The 26,979-nt window shown below is 46.3% G+C and overlaps 3 protein-coding genes across 9 annotated transcripts in view; 1 reads left to right on the forward strand and 2 right to left on the reverse strand.

The window, feature by feature from the left end:
* On the reverse strand, positions 1-19,264 carry SNCG (synuclein gamma). Of its 2 annotated transcripts, XR_014587159.1 has the most exons (6): positions 15,599-16,154; positions 14,653-14,694; positions 13,596-13,723; positions 6,134-6,211; positions 1,831-5,522; positions 1-1,048 (listed from the first exon to the last, which is right to left on the reverse strand). XR_014587159.1 is itself a non-coding variant. In XM_083845371.1 (5 exons), exons 1-5 carry the CDS (start codon positions 19,050-19,052, stop codon positions 5,502-5,504), a joined length of 390 nt encoding a protein of 129 aa, XP_083701497.1. In that variant the 5' UTR covers positions 19,053-19,264; the 3' UTR covers positions 4,472-5,501. The 2 variants fall into 2 exon arrangements, 1 of the variants encoding a protein (XP_083701497.1); XM_083845371.1 differs by lacking the exons at positions 1-1,048; positions 15,599-16,154 and adding an exon at positions 18,932-19,264 and having other exon boundaries at positions 4,472-5,522.
* Positions 19,043-26,979, reverse strand: part of LOC310902958 (uncharacterized protein) — a 19,739-nt gene continuing 11,802 nt past the window's right edge. The window contains exons 2-5 of one of the 3 annotated variants that reach the window (XM_083845368.1): positions 23,142-23,284; positions 21,937-22,029; positions 19,378-19,438; positions 19,043-19,294 (exon numbers count right to left, since the gene is read on the reverse strand). In XM_083845368.1, coding sequence (XP_083701494.1) covers positions 19,066-19,294; positions 19,378-19,438; positions 21,937-22,029; positions 23,142-23,284 — 526 coding nt within the window. In that variant the 3' untranslated portion in view covers positions 19,043-19,065. Of the gene's footprint in view, positions 19,614-21,936; positions 22,030-23,141; positions 23,285-26,979 lie in introns of all 3 variants that reach the window. The other 2 variants (XM_083845370.1, XM_083845369.1) reach the window with 2 other exon arrangements.
* Positions 25,439-26,979, forward strand: part of MMRN2 (multimerin 2) — a 26,436-nt gene continuing 24,895 nt past the window's right edge. For 3 of the 4 annotated variants that reach the window (XM_083845360.1, XM_083845359.1, XM_083845361.1), the window contains exon 1: positions 25,439-26,751. In XM_083845360.1, the coding sequence (XP_083701486.1) occupies positions 26,468-26,751 (284 nt within the window). In that variant the 5' untranslated portion in view covers positions 25,439-26,467. The remainder of the gene's footprint in view (positions 26,752-26,979) is intronic. The other variant, XM_083845358.1, reaches the window with a different exon arrangement.

A 26,979-nucleotide genomic window follows, 5' to 3' on the forward strand; every position in this document is an offset into this window, starting at 1 on the left:
TAACCATATGGCTTTAAATTAATTCCTGCAGGATACAGGTCACCTGACATACATTTCACTGAGCATCTCCCCATGCATGTTCATGCTGGGCTTGCTGTGGATCTCTTGTGAGTGTCCTGGAAGTATCGAGCCCACGAGGTGTGGGTGGCCACCACCAGCCCCCCAGCACCAGCAGTTCAGTGTGCTCGTGGTGCCCTGGGGAACACTCAAAGTGCTGTCTCTGCTTTGGTAGGAGTTAAGCTATCCTGAACATCTGGGTGAGCTTTTTCAGTAACTTGGCCTCCTCATTAATCCCAGTCTTTGCTTTGACTCTACTGTATGCTTTTTGATAGTCTGCCACTGTTGTCAGAGATGATCCATCCCTCACCTGATGGACCTGACCTGCAAGTACTGTGGGATTGTTCATTTTGCTATTGTCAGCTCTCAACTGTGCTGTCTCAGGAAAATAAAATCTAGGGGTGGGACAAGGTACTATGAAGTATTTTGAAAGCTGAATGCCAACACCCTGCGGCCTCTGTGCTCTCAGTCTCTTAATTTCTCCATGGTATTGACCCACTGCTCCAGCCTCTAAGTACATCTACAGCTTTTTACTCCTCTTCCTCCCACGGATTACCTCTTTCTCAATGGGTTTCCTGGTCTTGGGTTGCATCATTCTGAGTGTCCTAAGGTCAAATCGAACCGCCCACAGGTGGAAAATTGGTTTGGACTTTTGCCCCATTTAGTCCCTAGTATTTGCTGAGACTGCAGACGTTCTGGTTAACACCAGCTGTGGCACCACGTTGTGCAGGCACAGCCACACGCTGAGGTTCCCCTAACACTTCAGGCTATTCTAAAAGTTACTCTATGTGGGTTCATCACTTACTGATGCATCACTTCCAGCTGAGATGTGGAAAAACATCGCTACTGATGACAGCACAGCTGCTCTCCTTCAGTGTGCAATCTGTCCCACCAAGACGCTCCTTGCCTGGCTCCTCAGACTTCTTTTCTGTATCTACACCTTCTCAGTCTGATGCCTCAACAGTGCCTTTGATCAGCAGCAGGTTATTTCCTTTCAGGGGGAAGAAAAACGAACAAACACTGATTCCTTAAGCTCTAGGAGGGCTCCACAAGCCACGGCTCTGCCTGGAGCTAGTTGGCACCTTTGAACATGCAGCCCAACTAGCTTTGAGACACTCTGAAAGCCAAACATAAGGCACTGCAGGGAAACCAGGAATTATTCTGATTTCCTTTCTGTTCCCACCTCCACCACAGCAGGACACATCTCTGAATATATCACCCTCACATATATCAGTAACACAGCCTTTCTGGTGGCATTACCTGAGAGGTGTGAGAGGTACTTAACGACAGCTAGAGCTCATGTTTTACACATGAAAATAGCCAAACAGGGTTAATTAAGTGGAAAGTGTTGACATGTATTTGTTGTTTTTTTCTTGTTGTTGTTCAATTATACTTTTATATATTTATATTTTTATATACAATTATACTTATACCAGGGATGGTGTTTATAGATATATGGAGTTTCCAACAGTAAGGTAAATACAATGATGTGTCAGGGCTGAAAAGTCTTGCACAAATCACTCCTGAAGCTAACAAAGTATGTGACAGTCAACATCTGCATTTGCTAGAAGAGCCTGGCACTAGAATGGCCAGGACATGATGATTACCTTAAGAAACAGAACTGTTTGCTGACAAAAAAAGATGTAATTATGCTAAGTCAAGTGTTACTCATTTAAAAGATCAAGCTAAAGCTGTTCTAATTAAACTAAATTAGCCTTCCAGTTCAAATGTAGAAATTCAACTGGGAGAAAAGTAGGTCTGACTGAGTCTTACCTTGCAGGGGTAGTAATGTCCCCCAGAAATCCCCAGTCAGGTCTGCTTCAGACTTGAGATTAAAATAAGGCCAGTATGTATGGACTGCTCCTTTAACTCCTGGATTGTCAGGCAATTTATGGTATCTCATATCCTCCACCTTGAGTATTTTGGGAAAAAAAAAATAAGTAAAAAAGGAAAAAAAGTCTGGTCTGATTATAAGAGTTAAAAATATAAGAAAGGCTGGACTACCACCTTGAGGTCTGGCACAAGGCTGCAGAAGAGAGAACTGGTCCTGCTCTCCCAGGACTGGTGAGGAGCTGAGCTGGGCTCGAAGCCGAGGTGAGGACCATGGGATGGCCATGGATATTTTCTAGATACATGGAGAGGAAGAAGAGCCACAGGTCTTTGAGCTGAATTTCAGGGCATGCATTCTCTAGATATGAAAACTGGGCTTTCTGGTGAAGTGTGGCTTTAAGAAGTCTATTATTACCTGATTTGCATTTAAATTAGCAAGTATAGGTTAAGGCATTCATGAGAGACCTGCTGCTTTCTTACCTGCACGCCAGGCAAACCTCTTCAGAAACCCAGGCCTGCATGCTCTTCAGCCCTTGGCTAAAGCCTGGTTGTGGGGGGCTCTCAAGGACCAGGACCTGCGTCAGAACAAACCACTTGATCAAGCCTAACTCTAGTTTTACATTGAAAGTAAGTTCTGCTGTTACAAGGGGGAAATAAATAAATAAATAAATCAGCCTTTTGTTGGTCATTTGTATGGTAAAGCTGAACCTCCATGGAGCAGCAGCCGTTCCTGCCTCGTGGGACCACCGAGCTCCAGGCAAAAGCAGCAGGGTTGGAAGCTGGCCTTGCCATGCCACAGCAGGATTGAATTAACATTTTTTGTGAGAGCGGTGCCATGCTGACAAGGTCCATCTAAATAATTCACAGCATGAGATGTGCAGAAGAACCTCGTGGTCTCCCAGCTCACGGCCCATCAGCAGACTGCTTTTGGCCTGTTCATCTCCATCAGCGCTCACCTAGGGCGGTGAGGTGGCTGGCGTTTCCCTCAGGCTCCACCATGGGATGTTGTCTGACGCTCTCCTCCACGCTCACGCTTTTCAGTTTCTTTCCATCACCTGTAGTTATGTCTGTGTGAACACCCATTAAAAGCACCGATATCCTTCCTACACGGTAAACCAAATAGGTGCATACAACAAAGCTTAATGAAGTGATTAGGAGACAAGCCCTTGGCTCTTTCATGCAGACCCTTCTCCCTCAGGGGAGGCACACTTCCAGCTCCCTCACCTCTGTCAAGGCCGCTGGGGCTGTGCTCTCCGCTCTCCTCACCCAGGCTGGGGCCAGCCCGAGGCAGCTGCAGGGAAGAAGAGAAGGCTGCTGAGCCCACGCGTGGGCAGGGTGACGCAGGTGCTGCGGCAGGAGGAAAGGGCACGGCCTGACCTCCTGCCTGAGGGCTGGCGATCGCCTCGTGCAAGGTCCATGAACGGCCCTGGCAGCTCCAAGCACGGCTGGGATAGAGCAGGAGCAGGCAGGGGCCGAACCCACCCAGCCTGCCCAGGAAACTGCCCGCTGGTGGGAGCAGAAGCAGAGCGTTGGGAACCATTCAGGTGTTTATGCAGTAGCCGAGCAGTGTTTTTAGGATTATGATTCAAGATACAGGTGTGTAAACATCAGTTAAATCATTTCCTTCCCACAGGAAAAGCAATGCTACAGCGTCCACAAGTGGCGTGCTGCAAGCCTCTCCCACAGGCAGTTACAGACCTCGCTGCTGCAGAGCAGTGCCTCTGCACCCCTCGCTTTGCAATTCCAATTCTCCTTTTTAAGCTGTTCTGAACCAGGGCAAAGCCTGCAAGAGACAACAGGCGTTCGGGGAGTGGCTTCCTCCTTGCTTTGAATTACAATTTGACTAGGCTGATGCATGCCTTTACCTTCCCCATGTGCTGGAGCTAGCAAGGGCACTCAGCTCCACCTTCCTTCTGTCTGGCAGAACATTTTTTTGCATCACTGTAAAGCAAAGCTTTGGAGCAGGGGGTCTGTTTTCCTGCCTCTCTCCAGTGAGCACTAAGAATAGCCACTAGCCTCCCACTGCTAGGCATGAGCATCATGACCCCTTACACCCTCTTACCTTGTCCTTAGCTTTTGTTATTTTAATTGGCGAGTTCTGTAGATGTTTTGCAGGGCATCAGAAAAGAGTGTGCACATGTTGGATATAAAGCCCTTTGAGGGACGTTGTTATCTCTGCTAGTGCATTTTTGTTCCCTGCCCTTGTAGATAGAGATCAAACATCCGTGAGGATGGAAATCTGCCACACTCTGCAAGGCAGAGTTTTATAGATAGCATTAATGAGTGAGAGGGGCTGGTATCTCACTTGCTACACCCTTTCATGCTACAGCTAGTCTCTCCTGCAATGCCTTCAGTAGTTATCATTATGCACCTTAATGAAGGTCAACAGTCTGATTTTGAAGCAGCCTAAATCTCTACAGGTTACACTGCTTTCTCTTGACTCCAGGGATGCTCTGCCTGTTGGTGAATAAAAGATAACACTTTTAGATCCATACATATTGATGTGTTTTAAAAATATTTGTCAATATTTACAGTAATAAATTTGTAACATTTTTCAGTTCTCCGCACTTGTGAATGCAGAAGGTCTCTACTGCCCTCACCCACCAGCTTATCTGTGGACTGCCTGGCTGTGGTAACTGATAGCAGCCCACATGTTCTCATCACACTAATAATTCTCTGACATCTACTAACAGACTCATTTCACAGTAGTCCCGCCCGCCTGTACCAGCAGTAACACACTTTAGATCTCACAGGCTTGTGTCTGTCACGTTTTTTTAATCACACACTGGCTGTTCGCTGCACCCAGAAGACAGCAGGATATGGTTTTCAAGCCCTGGTGTGCACAGGGTAAACAGCAACGAACAAATGCCATCTAAGCTCAAGATGACTTTCACATTCCTTTATAAAGCATCCTTTTTCCCAAATCCCCTCATGTACAATCTCTTAAACACAAGGGTATTCTTAAAAAGCATGAAGTCTGTATTTAACTTTATTTACTTAAAAGGTTAAAGTCTTTATTTTTCAACCCTGAGAGACTGAAAGCTGGCCTATCTACGCTGCTGACTTCAGAAATACAAGTTGTCACTATTCCCCATCATTTATGTCATGATCTAAGGCCCTCATGGCCTGGAAATGCTTGTATTTTGGTGGCACACTTGCACAGGAAGAGATCCTCATTTTGGAAGTACTGACATGTAAACTGTGCAAATAAAACCAACAAAATTTTTTTCAAACACTTTTTTATTAGTTTTAAAAAAAATAATAATCCACAATACCTAGAGATCCCAAGTGCCAGTGCAGGTGGACATGGGCCATGGATCAGTGAGCCCCACCAAAACAAACCAGAGCACCAGAACACGCAAAGCTGGGGGTCAGGAAGCCACAAAAGACATGGAGGGGAGGGGGATCACCCCTGGTCAAGTGTCACACTTTCCTTACAATCAGGAGCCTGACTTACATTGTACAGTAAGGTTGGTTTATGAGGCAAATGAAAGACAACAGTGCTGAATGCAGTTAAGTCTGTGGATAGCAGGACTTCCTTGTTGCAGTGTCAGCTAGTATTTCCATGTATGCTCTTGGGATTCCCTCTTTTGAGCTAGAAGTAACTCAGTTGATTAATTGCCTTCATTTTCACCCTGTGAGAGAAGTAAGAGGAGAACAGTTACATATTTTCACATGGAAAACATACATAAACTTTGGGGCAACCAGGGGTCTTTGGACTGAAGTTGGCAGGGAAATGCCACTCGGGGAGTGTTTGTCCATCTTGTGCAACAAGAGCTCTACTGCCCTCGTTCAAGAGCTGGAACTGACCCCAAAACTGATGTTTGGCTTTAAAAGGGCATTGCAGCTAGAGCAGGGGAAAAAAAAATTAAAGTCTGGTTGAGACCAGAGAAAAGCTATTCTGTGTGATGATAAAACTATAGGAAAACGTTAGCTATTACATGTGTGTTTACGTTCCAAAATAAGCCAAAATCAAGCAGCAGTTGATAATCTGTCATATCTGTCACTCATGGCAACCTCTTGGTCCTTAAAAAGGAAGCAGCAAAACAACCTCTGAGCTCAGCTCTCATCCAATAACTCATTAATAGGGGAACACCAATGGGCTTCACGTGCAGCAGATCCACGATCACCACCGTACAGAGAGCAGAACCCTCCTGGGGAAAAACACCACCACGGAGGACAACCAGGTGCAGCCTCGAGCTCGGGGGGCTGCATGGAAGCCGGGCTGGGGCATCCATCTCCTTACCTCTCCGCTGCCTTCTGCGCTCCCAGCTGTGGCCGCCTCTCCCGCGGCCCCCGGCTGCTGTGGCGGGGCCAGCTCCTCCTGCCAAGCCACAAAGGAGAAGTTTGGTCTCAGCAGCACAAGCGCAGACATCACCCTCAGCTCGGGCTGGCTGCCTGAGCAGGCTGCACAAAGTGGGTCTGAATGGTACACACGTGAGTAAAATGCTACAGCATGGGGTACATGTTGCTCTGAATCCATTTTTTGTATAGCTTAGTAGAGAGGAGGCCTATGAAAAAGCAATTTGATTTCTTGCAGCCTGCCTTAGGTTTGCTTTATATGGGAAATCAGTTCTCTTCCTTAAGTTTTCTTTTGTGTCACTGAGATCGAAGACAATTTTGACCCTTTCCATTTGAAGAAACTTGGGAGAAACAAACTTACCCGGAGTAAGATCATGCTCAGCCTTTTCCCACATTATCCCATTTACCCTAAGCACTGGTTGCACAGACTATAACTAATTTTATATAGAAGCATTGTGGTGGTATTAATGTCACTCCTCAGATAAAGTTTCATTATCAAAGGACAAGCTTTCCTTTATGTTTGAAATCCAAGCATTTTCATAAGCACTTTTTTTAGCCACTTCCCCACATTTTTCAGCTACCTTCCTATTCGAAGAAAAAGAAAAAAAAATGTATAATTACCAGGCAATTACTTTTAAAGTGATTTTTACCACATGAGAAGAAAAGTCATAAATCCTGAACATGGTGGATGTGCACAGCAGATGCACAGAGAGCAGAGATGCACTTTTATGCAATTGGCATAGGTCATCGGCAAGAGCAGGAGGAAGCAGAAATAACAGGACCTCTATGGAACAGACCCACGTCCCTAGGGAACAAATTAAAAAGCTTCCCTGGAGTCTGTCTGTGAGTGCTTTCCTGCTTTTTAGGACTGTATCTGGAAGAAAATGCTATTAGGTACCCTTCACTTCTACATGTGTCCTTATCTTCCTGTCCCATCACAACTGCTCTTGTCAGTGGGAACCAACACTGCTGCTTTTAGTACTGAATTAGGAAAGAAGATGTGATATGAAATTAAAAGGGGAAAAAAAAGCACATATTTCACAATTACATGAGTAGTAGGTAGATCCCTTGAAAATTTAAGCTGGAAATTGGACTTCACGTTCATTGTTAGCAGGAAGGGGAGCTGGGAAATGGCAGCACTGCGGTGTGCTTGTCCTGCTATAGGCTGCCGGCTCTCCTTGAAAGCCCCTGTAAGAGATCAATCCACCTGGAAAGACAATTGCCAAGTACCAGTGGCAGCCCAGAAATCATTTCCGCTGCAGCTTCGGGAATTCATTTCACCCACCTCCTGAGATCCGACTTGTTTGTTTGTAAATAGAGGCTTGCAATGGGGGTGGCTCCATATGATGAGCGCAGTGGGATTTTTTCCCCAAGAAATGTACTCTTAGTTTGTATTGCATTGCTGGCTGAGATGATTATTGTCAGCATCAGTCTGGCCTGCACTAAATGAGCCCAGGCACTCCAAAAATATTAAATTGTGCACGTGATGGAGATCTATATCCCAACATAGCAGGGAGCTGAGGCTGCTGGGGTCACTTAGCCATAGCCTTTCCTAAACAAGTCAAGTCCAGCCTCAGGATCCAGACCGTGGCTTTAAACACTTCACATGCATATAAGGCTACGTGACAAGGGCTTATAACTTCACAGCACATGTCAAGCCAAAGCACGACAGGCAGTCTGCTCAGCTGAACGCCAGGTCGGAGGACAGACCCACGGACAGCCGGATCCCTCCCTCAGGACCCTGCTCAGCACGCAGCATCTGAGTGAGGGGCGCGCTGCCGATGCCCCGTTCAGCCACTGTGCTGCCTGTTGCATCCCTTACGTTGTGCTCTCTGCCAAGACTGAGTTACAAAGGGTAGGAGTGACTCACCCCTCTATTTATAGAAAGGGAAGCAACCATGCTTTTTGAGAGCTTTCCTAAGCAGTGGCGGCAGGAACCAGCACAATCACAGGATGAAGAGGTGTCAGTCTGTGTTAAGGATTTCTCCTCTCAGCCTTTTTCTCACACACTCCCCACCCTGCCCAGAATAGCCAGCATGAGAGGAGGACCGGCTGCATTCTTCAGCTGGGTGTTAGCTGGCTGGGATTTCGGCGACTAGCTGGTAAAACAGTACGTACAGGGGGCCACGTGGTGTAAGGGGCTTCGCTACAGATGAGGAGCCAGAGATCCACAGGTACCAACCCCAGCTATAACAGCAACTCACAGTGTGATGCTGGGCAAGAAAGCAGGGGTGAAAATCCAGCTTCTCGTGAAGGACAAAAAGAGCTTTGACATTGCTGTCAGCATTCATCCTCTAATTAAGAAGAATAAAATGTTCTAAGGGAAAGGCATGTTGCAACCATGACGTAACCTGTTAAATGTTTCTCCTGTTCTTAAATGACATGCATATAATTCTTTTTTTCCTCAGAAATATATTGTCTTAGAAAAATTATTTTAAATGGGGAAAAAAAAAAAACTCATTGCGATTGTTGTAGGCTGTTCTCTACTTTTTGGGGGGCAAGTGTTGAATTGCTTTGGCTAGAGTAGACAGACAGTGGTTTAACGTAATAGTTGAATGAAACAAAATGTTAGGATTCATTACAAGAATACTACACAAGATTTTATATATGGATGCATACAGCATATATACACTATAGTAGATTCTTGTTTATAATCTCTCTCAAAGGTTATGAAACATGGTTATCTGTTCAGATATCACTCATGAAAAACCAGAAAAATTAGGACCTGCCATTTCTAAAAGCTCCTGCACAATTGCATAGAGCATACTATCTATAGGCTTCTGGGTTTGGATATTTTAATATGTTCTGTAGAAACAGATTTTAGAAATTCACAGGTTTTGCGAAGAAATTAATTACAACTTGATTCTCTGTTTCTGGATTTCTCTATAGAATAGATTTCTGTCCATCTATATTGATTTCTCTGTTTTACAGGTTCTGTGAAATTCCTTTCTTCAGCTCACACTTTGAGCTCTATGCTTCTCTGTTCATACATGAAATTGAATTTATATGTTTATTCATATTATGCTTTAGGCATTTTTTTTAACAGCCCCGCATATTATGAGATAAATAGGGAGATAATCCTGATAAAGTTAATCTAACAGAGAAAGCAGGCAGACTGGATGCTGAATGATGGATGCTGAAATATGATGTACGAAACACACAAATTCACTGGCAAGCAAGATTATTTGATATAAATAATTATTATTATTTTAAAGCTGTAAAACCACAGAGGTGCACTGGCAACCTACCCTGCCACAAATCCAACAGCCAGCCACGGGACATCAATGGCATGAGGCAGGGAACGGCTCGGCCCCTTGCAGCAGTGGAGCACCTCATGTGCTGGAGCACAAGTAATGCTGTGGGGCAGCCTTACCGAGCCCCCAGGAGCCTGTGGAGGGGCTGCGGGGGGCTGAGCACAGTGGGACGATGCTGACAGCCCTGTCTGAGGGTCTCCCCGCCGCCAAAGCCAGCGCGGCCTGCCCCCTGGCACTGTGGGCATGCAGGTGGCTGCGCAGGCCCAGGTGAACCCTCGGGACGATGCGGTTTTCATCCTCCTCACAGCCAGGCTGTTGAAGGGTTTCCTGGGGCTGCTTATACAAATAATACATTTTTTATTGTATTTAAAATATTATTTGGCAGGATGGTCAGGGCACAGCCTTTAGGCAGGAACATGCGTGCCAAGCCTTGTGGAGTTCAAAGCCTCACCGGTGCTACTGACCCCCTGTTCTGCACAGGACAGGCGTGCAACACCTGGGTGCACAGGAGAGAACAAGAGCACAGGCTGCATGCAGAGCAGCCCCGTCAGCTTCTGCTTTTAATTCCTCGGGTGCAACCGTCTTCACATGAGCAGAATTAAGTACACATACACCAACTGCTCCTATCCAAAGCGCAGTGGTTATGAAAGCTGCAGGCTCGGACATGGCACATGTGCACCAGACCCAGCCCAGGGAGGAACAACAGGAGCCACGAAAACACCCAGTGCTTGCACATAACTGACACCTGCCAAAATTGCCCGTGGAGCGAGAGGGAAAATGATCAAAACCAATTTAGCATGGCAGAGCTACAAGGTGACAACTAAACCATATGAAAATTGACAGGACAAATAGATGTAAAGGGAAGATTGAGGTGGAGGGAGAACTGTGGGGAAGCATTAGCTGCTGGGGAAATTCCCCTCATCCCCAGGGACATTTGGTGTGCGTGTGTGAGCCTGTGTGTTTAGGCACACGTACTCGCTCCCAGCCACACGGCGTCTGCAATGCAGCAAACTTTGTGCTGTGTCATGCAGACAAACAATTAATCCTCTTCTCAGACAGGAATATTTACTGGGTGGTTATCTCACTGAAATCCCTCACTGTCTACTGCAGGGATCGAGATGGGTGCAGAGCCACAGACAAAACCCGTTATTGATGGGTCTTATTCCTTTGCAAATCAGAAAAATACATGGAGCGTTTATAATCTTTTAACTTACATATATTTTAAAAACTCCTCACAAACTGTTGGTCCTTTCATGTACTCAGTTAGCAGTGACCAGGGCACCAACAAAGCCCTACCACGCCGTGCCAATGCCACCAGGCTGCTCTCACCAGGGGCTTGGCCACCCTGCGAGGGTGCCTTGGGCACGTGTCCTCCTGTCCTGCTGGGAGCAGCGGGGGCTTGTCCAGTTGCGTGCCAGCCACCCCACGTCTGTACAGGTCTCAGCACTGGCCCCAGAGCTGGGTTCTTCCAAGCCTACATGCTCCCATAAACCAAACTCGCCATTTATTGCACCCATGCTGCTCAAAGACCCCGTGGCGGCAGCCCAGAGCAAAATGTAATGCTGAATCTCTCTTCCTTGCTCGTAGGTGTCAGTCACTGGCACCAGCTGTCAAACGCGCAGATTAAATGTCCACAAGCCACCCGTAATTGATACAAATACCGGGAACGCGCCTCCTCGGCCACCCGACTCCTGCAGCACTGCTCACTGCCCCCCACCTATCCACGCGGACCCCTCACACAGAGCAGCCTCGCCATAAAGCCAGCAGGGAGCTATGCTGGGGGCAGCTGAAGACAGAAGCAAGACTTCAGCAACTGCTCTGTGCAGTAGAAAAGAAGGACCAGCTGGGCATGGAGAAGTCTCAAGACGGGACACAACAGCTATCCCAAACTTCAGGGCTGAAACACTTGCCTATAATCTCAGGATTGCAAGGTTTTCACAGTACGTATTCAATTTTTAAACATCTAACTGCTATCCCTTTTCTAATCTCTAATGGGTCTCTCAAATGCATTACAGTGCCCAGTGCTGGTACTGGCAGCCTCTGCCTGTATTTCCATTAGCAAATTGAGCAGCACAGTAGACACAGGCCTGGAGAGAAAGCAGCTGGTACAAGAGCCCAGCACAGCCCTTTTCCTCCTTCCAGGCCTCACCTCTGAGCAGCTCTGGCCCCATGGCCATCAGCCCACTTGCAGCCCGGACATGCTCGGGGTGTATTCAGAGCCCGGGTGCCCTGCTGGCACAGCTGAAGTAGGGTGAGTGAGGACGATCGGCACTCCTAATCCAAGTCGAACTACAGCACCAGAGTAGATGAACCCCTCTCTTTCACAGAAAACAACATTTTTTCCCTGAATTTATTTCTCCTGTGACTTGTTTGCTTTGCTTTCCCCCCCCGTTTTCATTCTGCTGCCCACCTCTGCTATTTGGCATGACACAGTGATATTGTATCAAAAGCAGTTTCCTGGCTCCCTCCTGTATGTTGCCCTTTGGCATGACACATCCCACATTTTTTTCCTCTTGATCAGCCCCCATTTTAACTCTAAGCAGGCGGGTATCGACAGAAGGTGCCAAAATGACAGTTCAGAAGCCTAATCCTGTGGAAAACTTGTCTATTGCTGCTCAGCCCTGGCCAGACGTGCAGGCAGCTCAGGTCTGCACGACAGACCTACGCCATCAGCAAATTCTTACCTCTCCTGGGCCAACCAACCCTGTGTTTGGTCACTCAAAAGGTACAAAAGGTTGCCCATTCCTGCATATGGGGGGATGATATGTTTGCACTCCTGCAGCCTAGCTGCCAGTCCCTGGAGCAAAAGAGATTAACCTTATACCAAGAGCTTAGTAGATCTTCTCTATCTGCCGTTTTGCATGTTCGCAGGACATTTTGCATCACTTGTAGCTGCTTTTCTCCTCTTTTGTTAGGCTATTCTCTCAGGATTTACGTGGTGTGTAAAGGCCCCATTTCACATCACAATGTGTTTACTGTCAGGTCAGGAAATTCATCAGCCAACCGTCTGAACAATTAAACCAAATTTGGCCAGCTTTGCTTTGCTTTGACTCTGGGTTTGGGTGTTTTGTGACTAATCTGGCTCACGTCACTATCAATGCTATTGACTGCAGCTCTGAAAAGAGGGGAAAAACAACCAGGCTTACCAAAGAGCTGCCAGCCTTGTGGCTCCTGAGCAGCCTCATGTGCAAATGGCTGCTGCTCGCTACCCCATGGGGAAAGTGCCCGGTCTGACGATCAACTTGGCCTCTACTTAAGGAGCTGTTCTGCTCCTTCACATGCCCCTCAATCCTCATGCTTGAACTAGCTCAGTTTGTCAAAGTAGATTTGAGGACAGAAGATGCCTTGTTTGAATATGGCTTATCTGATGCACACTTGGGGTCCCACAGTCTGTATCAGCAAGTGCCTAGCTATTGTTAAAACAAGTACAAAACAGAGCACAAGGGCAATGCTCCCTGCTGTCTGGAGCCGTGCAGCTTTGTCAGAATCGCTGCTGCTGGCTGAGCCCCCAGCCCCTGCCCAGGCAGGCACTGGGGGCATTGCCCACCCGATGCAAAGCCAGCTGCCATGAGGGCACTGGGGGGCTGCGAGAGGACCATCCAGTTCCCTTTCCTTCCTCTGCCAGCACATCCCAGAGCTTTGGCTCCTGCTGGGCTTTCCACCACAGCCTGGTCATATTTCTGCTCAAGTACCTCAAAAAACAGTCCTTTACAGCACCAAGAAATAGGGAACCAGGCTTTTAATGGTAGTGTCCACTGCCAGGACAAGAGGCTAGGGGCAGAAGCACATTACCATGCCCCTCTGAACACAAGAAAGAACTTATACTGTGAGGATGGTCAAACACTGGTACAAGTGGCCCAGAGAGGTTGTGGAGTCTCCATCTGTGAAGATAATCGACGCCTGACAGGACACAGTCCTGGACTACTTGCTCTTATCCTGCTCTCACTGACCTTACGGGACTCAGACTAGATGATCTCAAGAGGGCCCTTGCAAACTAAACAATTCTGTGATTGTATATTAAGTATTTTGTAATAATATGAAGCATTATTTAATAACAAATATTGTTGAAAACCTTTCATTAAATAAGTGAAACCTTCAACTGCAAACATTTGCAGATATTTTAAGCAAAATCCAAAGACGACACAAACATACCTTTTTTACAACTCCTGTAGTGGCCACAATGGTCTCTGCTCCTTCTACTGTCTTGTTCGCCACTGTGTTCACACTGGCTACTACGGCTTCTCCCACCACGTTGGCCTGCTCCTTGGTCTTCTCAGCAACTGGGATTTCAACAACAGCAGAAAGTCAACAAGTGAGGCACAAAGGCTGCCAAATTAGCTGGGACAATAAAATGGTTGCATTAAGGTAAGGGAAGGAATCAGTCCTACTGCAGACCTTATTTGGATTTTTTTTGTTTTAAACTATTATTATTTTACTATTTTCTTTTTTTAATAGGAGAGCACATCAGAATATAAAGCATATATGTGAGGGCTTCGTCTCACCCAAAATGCTTCTCAGGGGAACGCAGGCGCTGAAGCCTGTCAGTCTTCATGGGTAATTGGGGACTGAAAAAATCATTGTAAGATACTTAGAGATAACTGAGCAAATAAAGTATTTTGGATTTCAGACTGTGTATGACCTCTCTCCAGCTACCTTCTATTTGTCTGTTCTGTTTAATGTAATACAGCTGGGTGGAAAACAGTAAGTCAGTCAGGAAATTCTCCACAGAAGGGATCCATTCACCTCTCTTCAAGGCAGTCCAGACCATTCACTGCCTCAGAGCTTGTGGCTCCCGGAAAGGTCCCTGCGGGCCACTGACAGGCCACTGCACCTGGCATGAGTCCCACAGAGCAGGGCCATACCCCAGCAGGAGCTGAAGCAGGCACAGCCCCCTGCAGGCCACACAGCACACTTGCCTTTGTAAAACGTTGAAACTCCTGTGAATCAGCTGAGTCGGCCAAGTAACATTTGTTTAATGTGCTGTGTTGTTTTTTTTTTTGACCTGCTCTGCCGATTAAATATTTTCTCCCATCCATGTGCACTGCAAATGCCAGACCCTGAACCCTTGCTCCTGGCAAGCACTATCCATTCATCAAATGGAAGGTCACGCAGATCAGTGGTGTTCCCCAGAGACCTTGCGTTTGGCCTTATCTAGGGCTACAACAACCCATTACAGATTTCCACATCTCCCCCAGGGCTGTGCGCTTACCTGAGGTCACGCTTTGCACTACGCCTTCCTTGGTTTTGGTACCTGTGAAAGGAAACAAGTGGTCTGTCAGTGTTATCTAGTGAAGAACCCTCTGGTGTCTGGACGTGGGTGGCTTGGCTTTTTGGCCTTACGAGGCATGGTGGGGAGCCGTGGTGCTGTTGGTGGCTCGCACAGCCTGCAGAAGGGGGTTGGCTTCCTTGCCCAGCGAAGCCAGGGGGTACCTTAGTGCAGGCAGTTGGGTAACTTCAACCGCCCATGGGCTGGAGATGCCCAGACTTGAGAAATCTTGATTCTAACAAGATTAAGTATGAAAAAACTGTCCCTGGCGTGCTTCCAAATGAACAGAACAGTTGAGTGGAGGTAAGTCAATGTTAGGCTAAAAGTCAAAACAAACATGTACTAAGTGACCTGGTAAAATCTTGCTTATTTCACTCTTTCAAATGGAATTACACCCATGACTCTCTCTTGCCTTTCAGCAGGGTATTGGGCTGCAGTGGTCATTTGAAACTTCATCCTATACTCTTAATAGACAGTCTGGAGAAACTCGAGGCTGACTTTACAACACACTGCATACCTCCCGACTGGATTCCCACTTCAGTGCCTCGGACCAGGCGGTAAGTGCCTGCTCGTAGCAATAAGCAGAATGCAGATGTTTGTATATACAATTATAAATACACACCATATATATGCTTATCTCGCTGTTCTCAAGGCAGAAAAGCTAACAGGATGTGAGGCATTCAGCTTACAACAGAAGTAGCCCTTGAGGAATAATTAACCTCCACAGCTTTCCTCCAGGCATGAAATGACCTGCTGTACGTCCCTTCTGCTTGCGCACCGCAGCACGTATGTTATGTGGAATCACGCAGTGGATGGGCAGCCTCCCCGCCCCCAACAACTAGGTGTCATTTCACAGTAGGGAAAAAACACTCCAAAACGAAAAAAGTACCAAATCTCTCTGTTGGAAGTTGAATAAGCACACACCAAAATGTTCCACTGGCTCCATTGTGCTGCCTTTTGTAAGTCATCTGTACCTATGGAGGCTCCTTTCAAGTTTTCCATACCAATACAACAAAAAGGTTTTTATGGCCAGGTTTCAAAGAGATAGAAATACAGAGTAAGTCAGACCTTTAACTCCAGCAGTACTGGAGCAACCCCGGGTGTGGTGGGAGAAGTCGGCCACACCTCGTTCCCATTAACAGCCTGAAAAGCAAAACAGGTGCAGGGCCCTGATAACAACAGCCCAGGCCCAGTTCTCCCCTGCCTGCCTGATATAATGTTATGTATTATTGAATGTAATTCTCAATTGTTGATGTATTTTGGTGGCTGCAGTGGTTGCCTGGGGTAGAACAAAGCTGTCCTGCTACAATGTGCCCTGAACATTTCACTCCACCCTCCCAAACCGCGTTAAAACTGAAGGGATGAAACGCTCACTTCGTGCTTGTTACTGCTGCAGACTGCATCTACTAACGATGCAGATGGTATGCGTGCACTGCTGTGAACTGGATTTTAAAATGATGCGTATGAGAGACAAGTGTGCGCAGAAGCACAGCAGCGAGCAGAGCAGCTGCACGTCGCATTTATGCCATGAACATGAGCTCCTGGACGGGCTGGGTGCACTGAAATCGGTTCAGATGCTGCTCCATTCCCCAGTCCTCTCGGGGCCGTTCCAGCCAGCTCCAGCCACACACGGCCACAGCACAGACGTGACTTACAGACCTTCTCGCATCACACACAGATGTCCAAGCTTAGTCCTTTTTCAGTCAAAGAACAGCACTGAGGTAAACCGAGTACTTAATTTGCTGTCCTGGCCTCAGCTTTGCATTAAACATACCAAGACAAGAGCTGTACTTCTGTACATTTATTTACACGGCTCTTGATTTAAGGGCAGGTGGCACTGTTTGTGATACAGAGACACAAGCAGAGGAAAACCACCCGACACACGAGAAAGAGCAGCAGGAGGTGCTGCTGCCTGCAGCCCGGGGGGAGCCGGCCGCGCCCCGTGACTCAGCCTCCAGCTCCTCATGCAGGCCGACCTTCCGCCGCGCGCCCTTGCCAGTGCCCACAGCTGTTGAATCAGAAAGCGATCACCTGATGCTCAAGCTCATTTCACTCCTTAGTCCTTGCCCGGGGCTGCTGTACACGGAATTAAGTGTTCATGCATCCTGCCCCTTCTGCAGGAGGAGCATCCGAGTGCTGCGAGTCATCCTTCGGCGCTCTGTGCTGCAAGCGCGCAGGGCCGGGCCTGGGGTTCTGCCATGTGTGTGACTGAGAGGGGCTCTGGCAAAGCAGAAGTGCTTCTGAATGCCAATATTAAATTGTGTTAACGACTGTATAGTCATTCCTCTGATACAGCTTCGCATTGTCTCCACGAATTACCTTTAGCATCACTTATCCCCCGTTTAACCCAACCCAGGCAGTGGCTGACCGAACCGCCCCTGTGCATCGTTCATGTGAGACCCCCATTGATGCCCGGGCAGCTGCCACGGGGGGGAGGACAGAGTTTTGGCAGAGGCTGGATTTCTCCCACTGCATCTCACTCAGGGGTGCACGGGCTGGGGCCAAGGCTGTGTGACTCGGGGACAGCAGAAGTGGCAGCACAGCGCCCATGGGTATCCCACAGCGAGTGTTTTGTTCTGGTGGCTCTGTCAGAACCTGCTGGGACAGGGCTCTGCCTGGGAAGAGCAGCGCAGGTCTCCGATTCACCCTTTGTGAGGCACAGGGTGAGACAAGGCGGAGTGCACAGCACACTCATCGCTCCTTTTAATGGCTATACCTGGCCTCTGCCTTCTCTGCTCATTTATAAACCAGATCTGTGAGCTAATCAGCATCTGGCCTTTGCTTCTCATGTCCATGAAGGACCAAGTGTTGTTCAGTGCATGACAGGGCAGAACTGGTGGTATACAAAAGAAAAACAAACCTCTTCATCCTTACTTGATCCTCATTCAGTGATTTTAAGGCTTTTAGAAAATATTATTGAAGAGGCTGGAATCTCACGAGCAGACTTCATACTTTGCTCCACAGCTGTGTGAAAATGGAAAACAGGTCGGAGTATGGAGACATAAAACACTACCAAAAGGAGATGCAAGGAATTATGTATAAAAATTCAGAAGAATCCTTTCTGACATTGCTCAGACCAGGGAGCAGCAGAAGCAATAGGGATGCCACAGTCTGACACCCAGATGTGACATTTCACAGGCTGGTGTTTCAATTACTGTGGTTGGTTTAATTATTTACAGGGATGCTGTTTACTTTTCTTCTTGCAAGTCAGATTCAAACTGAAATGCGAACCGTTATGCGTGTTAATTTACAGCATACCAATAGCTGAGTGTTTAGAAATTTGGGATAAAGACATTATCAGATCTGCTGCACATAAAATTAGTATTTCATTTCTAATTTATATGTGTATATATATATGTATAGCTACTGTCAATATAGCTGTTTTAAATACAGTAGCTAGATACAGCTGTGGATATTGCAGCATGACAGCAGGAAGAGTCTGCATGTAAACTTTCCTATTAAAAAAAAAAACATCTCCCACATCCAGCAGATATAAAAGCTGTACAAGGTGCAGCAATCGGCACCAGGGTAGTCAGTCTTGGGAACTGAGGCCTTTGCAGCTTTTATAGCACCTGTATTATCTGGCCACCCAGCCATGAAATCGCATGCACTAGCTAGTGCAGGTACTGGGTCCCAGGGGTGACCTTGAGCTGGGAGGTTTAATCGAGAGATTTCTGGGCAGGGCAGAGGACGCAGAGCCTTTCCTTTGTGCACAGTGAGTTAGGGTGTCTCTCATAAAGTGAGATGAACGTGCACACAGGGAACAAAACAGGTCGGCAAATAAGGGAAGGATTTCAGGACAGAAGGGTACACTTCCCCAGCTACTGACACTGCTGGTGGCCCTCAGGGACCAGTCAGCGTGCAGCAGGAGGTGCAGCAGGGATCGCGGTGCGCAGAGGTTGAGCAACGCCCTGCAAGCCCCAGCCAGCAGCCCCAGCACGCACCCGCCACCCAGGCACACGCTGCTCAGCACCATGCCAGTGCTGCCTCCCCTGAGGCAGCGGCAGTTTCTGTGCCTAATTGACAGTTGGGGAAACTGAGGCACGGGATGGACGCGGTATCCCAGGCTTATACAGCTCTGTGCCAGGGTTGTGGACATCAACCAGACCTCCTGATGTTCACTCCTAAGCTCCAGCCACAGAATAATTTCCCCAGACTTTCTCAGAGACAATCTACATGGCAGTTCATGCTCAAATGTGGATAAAAAGCAGTTCTCTCTTACCTACATACATCACACCTTCTTTAGTCTTCTCTGCAGCCTCTGTCACTCCCTGCTTGGTCTTTTCTGCAGCAGCCACCACACCTTCTTTAGCAATGGAGAAACCTTTCTTAAAGACATCCATCCTTTTTGCTTGTTCAGGTACCACCTGGACGATCTGAGTGAGGGGCAGCAGCAAGCAGCACCTCGAGAGGGAGACTGCAGTCTGCAACCCTGCCCTTGCTGGATGCTCGCTTTCCCTGCCAGTCTCTGTCTTTGCTCTTATTCCTCTGCTGGATGAGGACAGTGTGGCAAACCTCGCAGCCTTTGCTGGCTCTTATTGATGAAGTGCACTGCGGAGTAGCCAATGCCTGTGAACAGCTGATACTGAAATATTAATGATATGGATCTGCTTGGTAAGATATAAGGAGGGAGGGGGAGAGGAGGACAGAGGTACGTAAGGGACTTACTGGAAATTTTCCAGATAGCTAAAGCTTTTAAAATACACTGCAGTGTTCTCACTCAACGATGCTGTCAAGCAAAGAGGGAGAGGTTTTAGCTAAAGAGCTGAGATCCTGAAAGTGCCTCTGCCAGGGGCTGCAAGCACAAGCTCTCATGGGTTCCCAGGAGGTGGAAAGCATGTAAAGTGTTCGCAACAAACCCAACAAAGTCAGGTCTCTTGGTCTAGCCATTACCAGAACCCATCCTGCACAAAACAGTAACAAGAACATTACTTCTAGTAAGCACAGACAGAAAAGGGGAACCAGCTAAAGGCTGGTGCCAAAGGACAGGGGGCTGGAAGTCCCATGAGTCACATCTGTAATGTTTGATGCTGGTCCCCCAAGGCACTGAGTATAAATGATGGTTTTTGCTTGTCTGCATGTCCCATTACAATGGTTTTCTTCTAAAAAACCCGGTGGCTGTTGGGGGAAATCCTGTTTCCTCTTTGTTTCTCGGAGTGGCCCTAGGCAGAGCTTGGCCAAGCCGCTGCAGAAGCAGCCTCAATGGGAGGATTGGTGGAGGCAACCTTGCAGCCTGTACCCCCCAAAATCCCCCCATACTCAAGGCCTCACCAGCAAAAAATATCAAAGCACACGATCGTTAATCACAGTTGGATATCCTAATGTGCTTAATAATTTAGCTTGATGATTTTTTCTTTCTGAAATAGCCCCTAACTGGCCCAAATCAGCTTTCCTCTCACTAGCAAACTGACATTGAACAGAAGTGAGTGCAAAATCAAATGCTAGTACAACAAGGTACCATTTTGCTTCTGGTGCCATACCTAAAGCTGTGAAGCCCCGCTCTGTGCACACAAACCCTGGCCAGTTCTCGCTGCTTTCCCTCCCCAGGCAAATGGAGAAGGAACAACCAAGGCCCAGCACTGGGATGGGGGCAGCACACAGACAGAGCTCTGGCTGCTGAAGTCAGCACATTTCTTTAGGTTTTGGCAGTGCTGTCTTACTCCGTACTGAAACAACTGAAAGAAAGACTAGACTGTTGATCTGGAAAATAAGATACAGATTTCTTAGTCTTTTCCTTACCACTGGTTTTCCTTGCTGATAAAGCACAAATTCCAATTCAGATATAGAGGAGCTAAGTCTCTGACAGACTAAATAGACTAATAAACTTAACTGTTAATTCAAACAAACAAACAAACAAACAAAGCCCATGCCAGATTCAGGGGAACAGACCACAACTCAAAGTGCTCAACCCCAGGCTATTCCATGGGAACGTCTAGCCTGATAAGGCTGTGAGAAGTATATTTTGATTTTGCTAAGCTATTGTTCTGTCACTGGAACTCGTACAATTAAATGCTACATATTTGGCATTGTTATAGAAGTTAACAAATACATGAAATATCAACCTATCCTGCACTATCCAACATGAGTCATCACCAGACTGAATCAACCCACATTTGAGTGGGATACTCCTTTCCTGCCTTCTCCTCTCCTGATGACCTTCAGACAGAACTCACAAGAGGTATTTAAAACTCTCTGGATCACTCCCAAGACAGCAGGCAGCTTGCACGGGCATTGTTTTACCTTGAAACACTTTTAGGAAAGCTCTGGACACAAGACAACATTGTAGGTGACCTATATAGGGCAAGCATCAATACCAGTTCCTGAACATTGGCCACCTCATGGCATTTGTACCCCCCTTCTACTCTAAGCCAAGGATTTAATCCTCATTTGTTGCCAGTCCTGCCTCAGGTGAACCTAACAGCAGGTTAATTTTGTGTCTGAAAAATTGTTCTCCCCTTGTAGTAGACAGAACAACTTAATCAGCAGCTAGAGAGGAGTTAGGAGTTCTTCCAGAGGGCAGTTCAGAGAACCCAAGTTCCCATGTTGCACACCATCTGGTGGCAGCCTCTTTTTCCCTGTTACCTACTGGGGACATGGTGCAGAAGCCAGCTAAGACAGGCATTTCTGAGGCACCCGGGCTGCAGTGAGCTCCCAGTCTTTTCTACTTAGCTTCACGCATACCACTTTGTGAAGCTGTACCTCACAAAAGCTCAGCTGATCCGCATAATACCAAAAGAAAGCCCTGTTTTATCTCTGTAATGACAAACCATCAAGCTGCTATTCGTTTAAAGTCTGAATTTTGCTAAGTCAGGCTTGCCCACTGGAGTCTCTTGCTGTGTAACACCACCGCTCTTTCTTGACAGTCTCCGAAAGGTGCAGTTCCCACATCCCACATGCCTACAGCTCTCCCCAGGGGTAACGGCTAGTACCTGGAGGCCTGTGCAATGCACGGGTTCTCCCACTGACTCTGCAATACGTGCAAGACAGGTCTAACTCAAGTCTACTTATTCCCAAAAGCACAGACATAAAGGAAATCAAGGAATGCAAAGGAAATAAAGAAATAAAAAAAAAAAAGGAAAAAGGCTCCTGTCCTCTAGTGCCATTTTGTTTGTGACTATGACGGATTGAAATACAATTTTAATTAATTTTTCTTTCTTCCCTTGTTAGCTTTCCAAATTGTCACTCTACACACAACAGCTTAACCTTGTCCTTTAACAAGGAACTTACTCTGCAGACTGTCAGCTGATGAAGGCATCTCGCTGGGCGACAGGACTGGGATTTGGTCATATTCTACTGAAGTATTTTGAGCGTGTATGATGTCTGGAAGACAGGTATGGAAAGGAAAGACAGGCTGCTTTGTGGCTGGTACATATCCTTTGTTCAGGACGCTTTTGTATGGAGAACAATACTAACAGTAACAGGATCAAACCTTGCTCTAAACAAACAGAAATCCTCTCTCTCTCTCTCCCCATTTATGAATACTTCAAAATGCAGAAAGAACTGTCTCCGATCATTCATTTTCATGCTCTCAAGTAAACAAGCCGTTCTGCTCGACATCCTCCCGGCACACAGCTGACAACTCCAACCCGGTACGGTATGTAGGTTTGCATAGCTAATGAGTAATTTCCTCTGCCAGGGAGCAACCAGAACAGCATGCGGCTGACAGAGGAGCCTTTTGCGAGGCACATGTGCAGGGCGCTGCCCGTACAGCACACGGCAGGCTTTAGGGGCTGCTCTCTGCTGCTGAACACCATCAATGGATTTGGAGCAGAATGATACATACACAGCAAGAATTCATCTTCCTCCCCTGAAGGGCAGATCGCTGAAAAACTGTTTTCCCAGCCCGGCTGCCTGCCTGAGGAAGAAGTCGCGCTCCTGCTGCTCCCCTGCACATGCAGGAGACCAGCCGGATGCACGCACGTGGGCCTGCAGCAGCGGGCAGAGGATGAGACAGCATTTTCCAGACCTAAAAGCCAACGGCGAACGAGTAGCTGCCCCCTTGCTGTGCAGATATCAACAAAATTGTCCTAGTCCTCTTCGCAGACATCAAATGCATTCAATTATTCAGCCTGCTTCAGAGATTTGAAGCTGGGATAAACAAATCTGGAGCAACTCATGCTTGTTAAAATAAATCAAGCTTCTCTTGTTTTTTTAAACATTTTTCCCAAAGATTTTTTTCTCTTTTTAAACTCTTAGATTCTGAATTTAAGACCATAGTATTAATTTAAGAGCATTATGGAATTGCTCTAATATATTATAGCAGTGAATCTGGGAAGATACAAAAGAAACAAAAAATAGTCTGAATGTATTAATTGAAAAATTTCGATTCTAAGGGCTCTTTTTTTCCAGAGAAGCTGCCTGGCATGGCCAGTGCATTTGCTTTCCAAGTGCACGCAAGCCATTTCTCAAGCACGCCGCTTGGCGCTGCTTACCTTGTGCTCTCCACCTCCTGTCCAACTCAGACGTGGGCTCGGACTCTGAGAAAGCAGATGGGGCCAAGATGAGAAACTGGATCTTACGTCTTCCACGGATCACCCAGAAGTCAGCACCGTTATTTGGCACCTTGGTTATGGAGCTACAAAACACATATCGAGTTCTCAGGGCAGACAACATGGAAAGGGGGTTAAGAGCTATGCTTAGCATAAACAGTTATAATTAACAGAAGGCAAGAGCAGTCATGACAGTTAATTGGCAAGGTCACAGGGCGCATGGATGAGCCTGGTGTAATGAGCATTATCAACTCCTTAAACACTGAAGACGTGTTTGAAATAGTTCTCAGAAATACTGGGGAGAAAAGTATTTTCACGAATAAGGACACAGAAAAAAAGCCACTAATGACTGGGAACCAAGAAGGAAGAAACAGTATCTCACCTGTCAAATTTAGTTGCTAAAATAGAGAGCAAATTTGTTTTTCTCTAGCTGTTTTGAGAGCTGCTAGAAACTTCTGAGAAGTATCAGGGCAGATCCAAATGTCTCTGCACCACTATTACTACGTCACTTACTGACAGGCTTTCAAGTATACTTTTGGAGTAACATCTACTGCCAAATCATTTTCCAAATTAAATTTGAAATTTGATTTATCTCACCCATTTCTTCCATTCCAGCAGTGGTACACAGCTCTGTAAAATGCACCAAGTTTCCAGTCAGGTAAGTAATGGAATAGTGAATAGACATCTACTCATACTACTTGGTGCACGCTTGTCTTTCTCATCTAGTAGGTACCTCCTGGAGGAGACTGACCTCAGAAGGCAAAGAGCAAGCTGTCATGGAAAATGACCTTATGTGTCTATTTTTCCCTGGTTGCCTGTTGAAGCAACTGCTCAAAAAATAAAGTAGTGATGTGTCATGCTCCTAAACAGGTACTCCTCATACCTGCTCCTCTGCAGATGTTAAACACAAAAACTTCATCTCAGTCCACTAATAAATTAGCTGTTATGAACCAACAGTATAAACTGAATACGTTATTCAGGGACCCTAAACCAGGACAGTTAATAATTAGACAGAAATCTTAACTAGTGTTGTTTGGTAATGAGAGTCCTTGGAATAATTCTCGCCTTCTGTATTCATATCAGCATCCTGTGCTATGCCCATCATGAGGAAAGAGACGTCAGTCCCTGGCATGCTCAATATTTTAGCGTCTTTCATAACCGGCACCCAAAAGTCATGTTAAATTATTAACTGGCAAATGGCTGAGCAATCTGTGCCTTCTGACTGCTGCACTGTGGGCAGCACCGCTGCAAAGACACACAGAGCAAGTCCCTGCACCTGCAGGAGGAGCAGATGTTTGAGCTGGGAGGATGGCAGAGCAACTTTGCCCCACTACTTGTGAGATACCACACCTAGGAAGAATAAAGATTTAACGGATGACTAAGTGGAAAGGTGTACGCTGAAAGACAAGACCAAAAGGGTTAGAAAGTAGGTCACAAATGGGATAACTTCATGATCTCCAGCACAAAATCACTCTTCTGCAAGCCATGATCATACAGCCATTCAGGTTTTAAGCCTGTTGTTTATTTTGCCTCATGCTTGTTTCAGTTCCTTCCCTACAAAGGGTCATCTCAGATAAACAAACACAATGCTTAGGTCCAGTTCCTTATAAGAAAGTCACATTTGCATGTGAAACAAAGCACATAAAATAGTCACACATCAATGTTAACTCGTATTACAGCAGGATGTGCACAATTATGTAATAAAAGCAGCAGGAAGGAACAGAGGGAAGTTGCTTCTTTCAGTCTTAAGTCCAGAATCTGTGATTTCATCTCCCTGGAGGAGTGACTGCAACAGCAAGAGCAGGTTTTGTCCTTAGAAAGACTGAAATCTCTCCCTGCCTTCCCCCAAGACGCTGCTGTGCCCTTGCCCTGCGGTGTCACAGCCACCAGTCAGAAAGGGCATTTCCATGTTTCTAGGTTCTTCCATTACACATAAAAGAGGAGCAAGCAGGAGGAGAGGGCTCCAGATCTAACCCGTGATAAGGAGATGCAAGTCCACAGTCTTTAATAACAAGATTTTCTAAAAACCGAGCGAGATTTTATCCTCCTTTTTTCAGCTGACATGGGAATGACTCCAAAACCCCTTTACATTTAATACTCACAGGACAACCTGAGCTTTGGAATGCGCATCTCATCATTCAAACCAAGACATGATCCAGCAGTCCTGCACCAGAATCCCCACCTGCTTTGTCAGGGAGCATAATCCCCTTTTAATTTTATTCTTAAAAAATGACAGAGTGCATCATGCAGCAAGACAGGGAGGAAAGAAATACACTCTGCTTTACGATAGCAACCAAACCTAAAAGCAGCACCATAAAGTGAAGCAAGACCAGTTAAAAAAGCTACATCAATCTACTACAGCCTTTTAAAAATTATTACTATTAGGATGAGGTGACAGATGTAGCTCCATAGAGGAGCTCTTGGCAAGTACTTTCTAGTAATATCAATTAAAAATGCACAAAGAAGAAAATTAGGCTTAAGATCTAAAGATGACAACTCCCAAAAAATTCCTAAAAATATTCAATAATCTTGACCTCCCTGAAGGTCTACTTGAAAATCTTAAATTTTGGTGGGAATAGAAAAAGATTCACAGAGTTATTTTGCAAAGTCACACAAAAAATGGATGTCTGTAAGGTTTTTTTGTTTGGTTTTTGTTTGTTTGTTTTTTACTGTGAATTTACTCCAAGTACCTTAATGGCCCCAGTTTTTTGCACATACTGTAAGCATTCTGTCGCTAAAGCCAGGGTATTTCAGCCTTTACATTTGGGAAAAAAAATTGCAGATATTAGAGTAAGCAGATATTTTCTGGCACAGTAACAAGAGCCTGTTACACCACTCAATATTTTCTTTCCTTTCTTTTCTCTTCCTTTCCTTTAAAGCTAACATCCTTTTCCTGTGCCTGAGGGAGAAGGCAGTTGATAAAAGCTGAGTTCCTGTTCACAGATAAGTTTAGAAGGCAGTCAAACTCAGAAGTTCCTTGAATAAGTTATATTCCTACCACCTTTTTTTTTTTTTTTTCTTTCCTCTGTCAGAGGCATTTGAGCCCCACACAGGAACCAGGCTCACATTGTTCGATGGCCATGGACATTTCCACAGTAGCTGGGAGGGTCGAAAGCTTTTTCCGCTCTTTGTTACAAATCTTTTTTTTTCCTTCCTTCTTCCAACTTTTCAGTTAAAGAATATTGCCAGGGCATTCCAGAATTAATTCAGGCTGCGCTTCAGAGACGATAACAAGAGACAGGTGTAACCAGGTAGGAAAAAAGCCCACAATGCTACTGAAGCTTTTGCTCATCTATCATGCGGTAGGACTGGCAAAGTTGGTCAGGCACTCTGACCATCGTGGGCATCGTGAGGGTCCCATGCACAGCTCAAAGCCACCAAATTACGAGACCTCTGCGTACCCTCAGAGGACTCCTCTCTCACGTGAGGAAGAAGGTTACTGGGAGGCAGAAGGGCGCAGGGAGGATGCAAGAGACTACCCTTCAAGCATCTCCTCCTCACATCAGGAAGAAAGAGAGGATTTTGAAGCTGCAAGCCCGCAGTCCCCAAATGGGTAAGTATCCAAATATGCATGTTTTACACGTAATAATAGTGGAACCATGTTCAATAAAGATATTCTGTTGATGAAGGACATTTTTTGGTAAAAGTTTCTCTTTAGAGCACACTAGATTTTAGGGAACAATCTATATCCAAACAGGAGGGGTTTAAATGTTTTATCTACAGGAAGATAAAATTTAATTGCTTGTGGAAGATGAAACCATAGAGGGGACTGACTCTTTCT

Source organism: Anser anser, assembly GCF_964211835.1.
Source record: "Anser anser genome assembly, chromosome: 7".
Lineage (NCBI taxonomy): Eukaryota > Metazoa > Chordata > Aves > Anseriformes > Anatidae > Anser > Anser anser.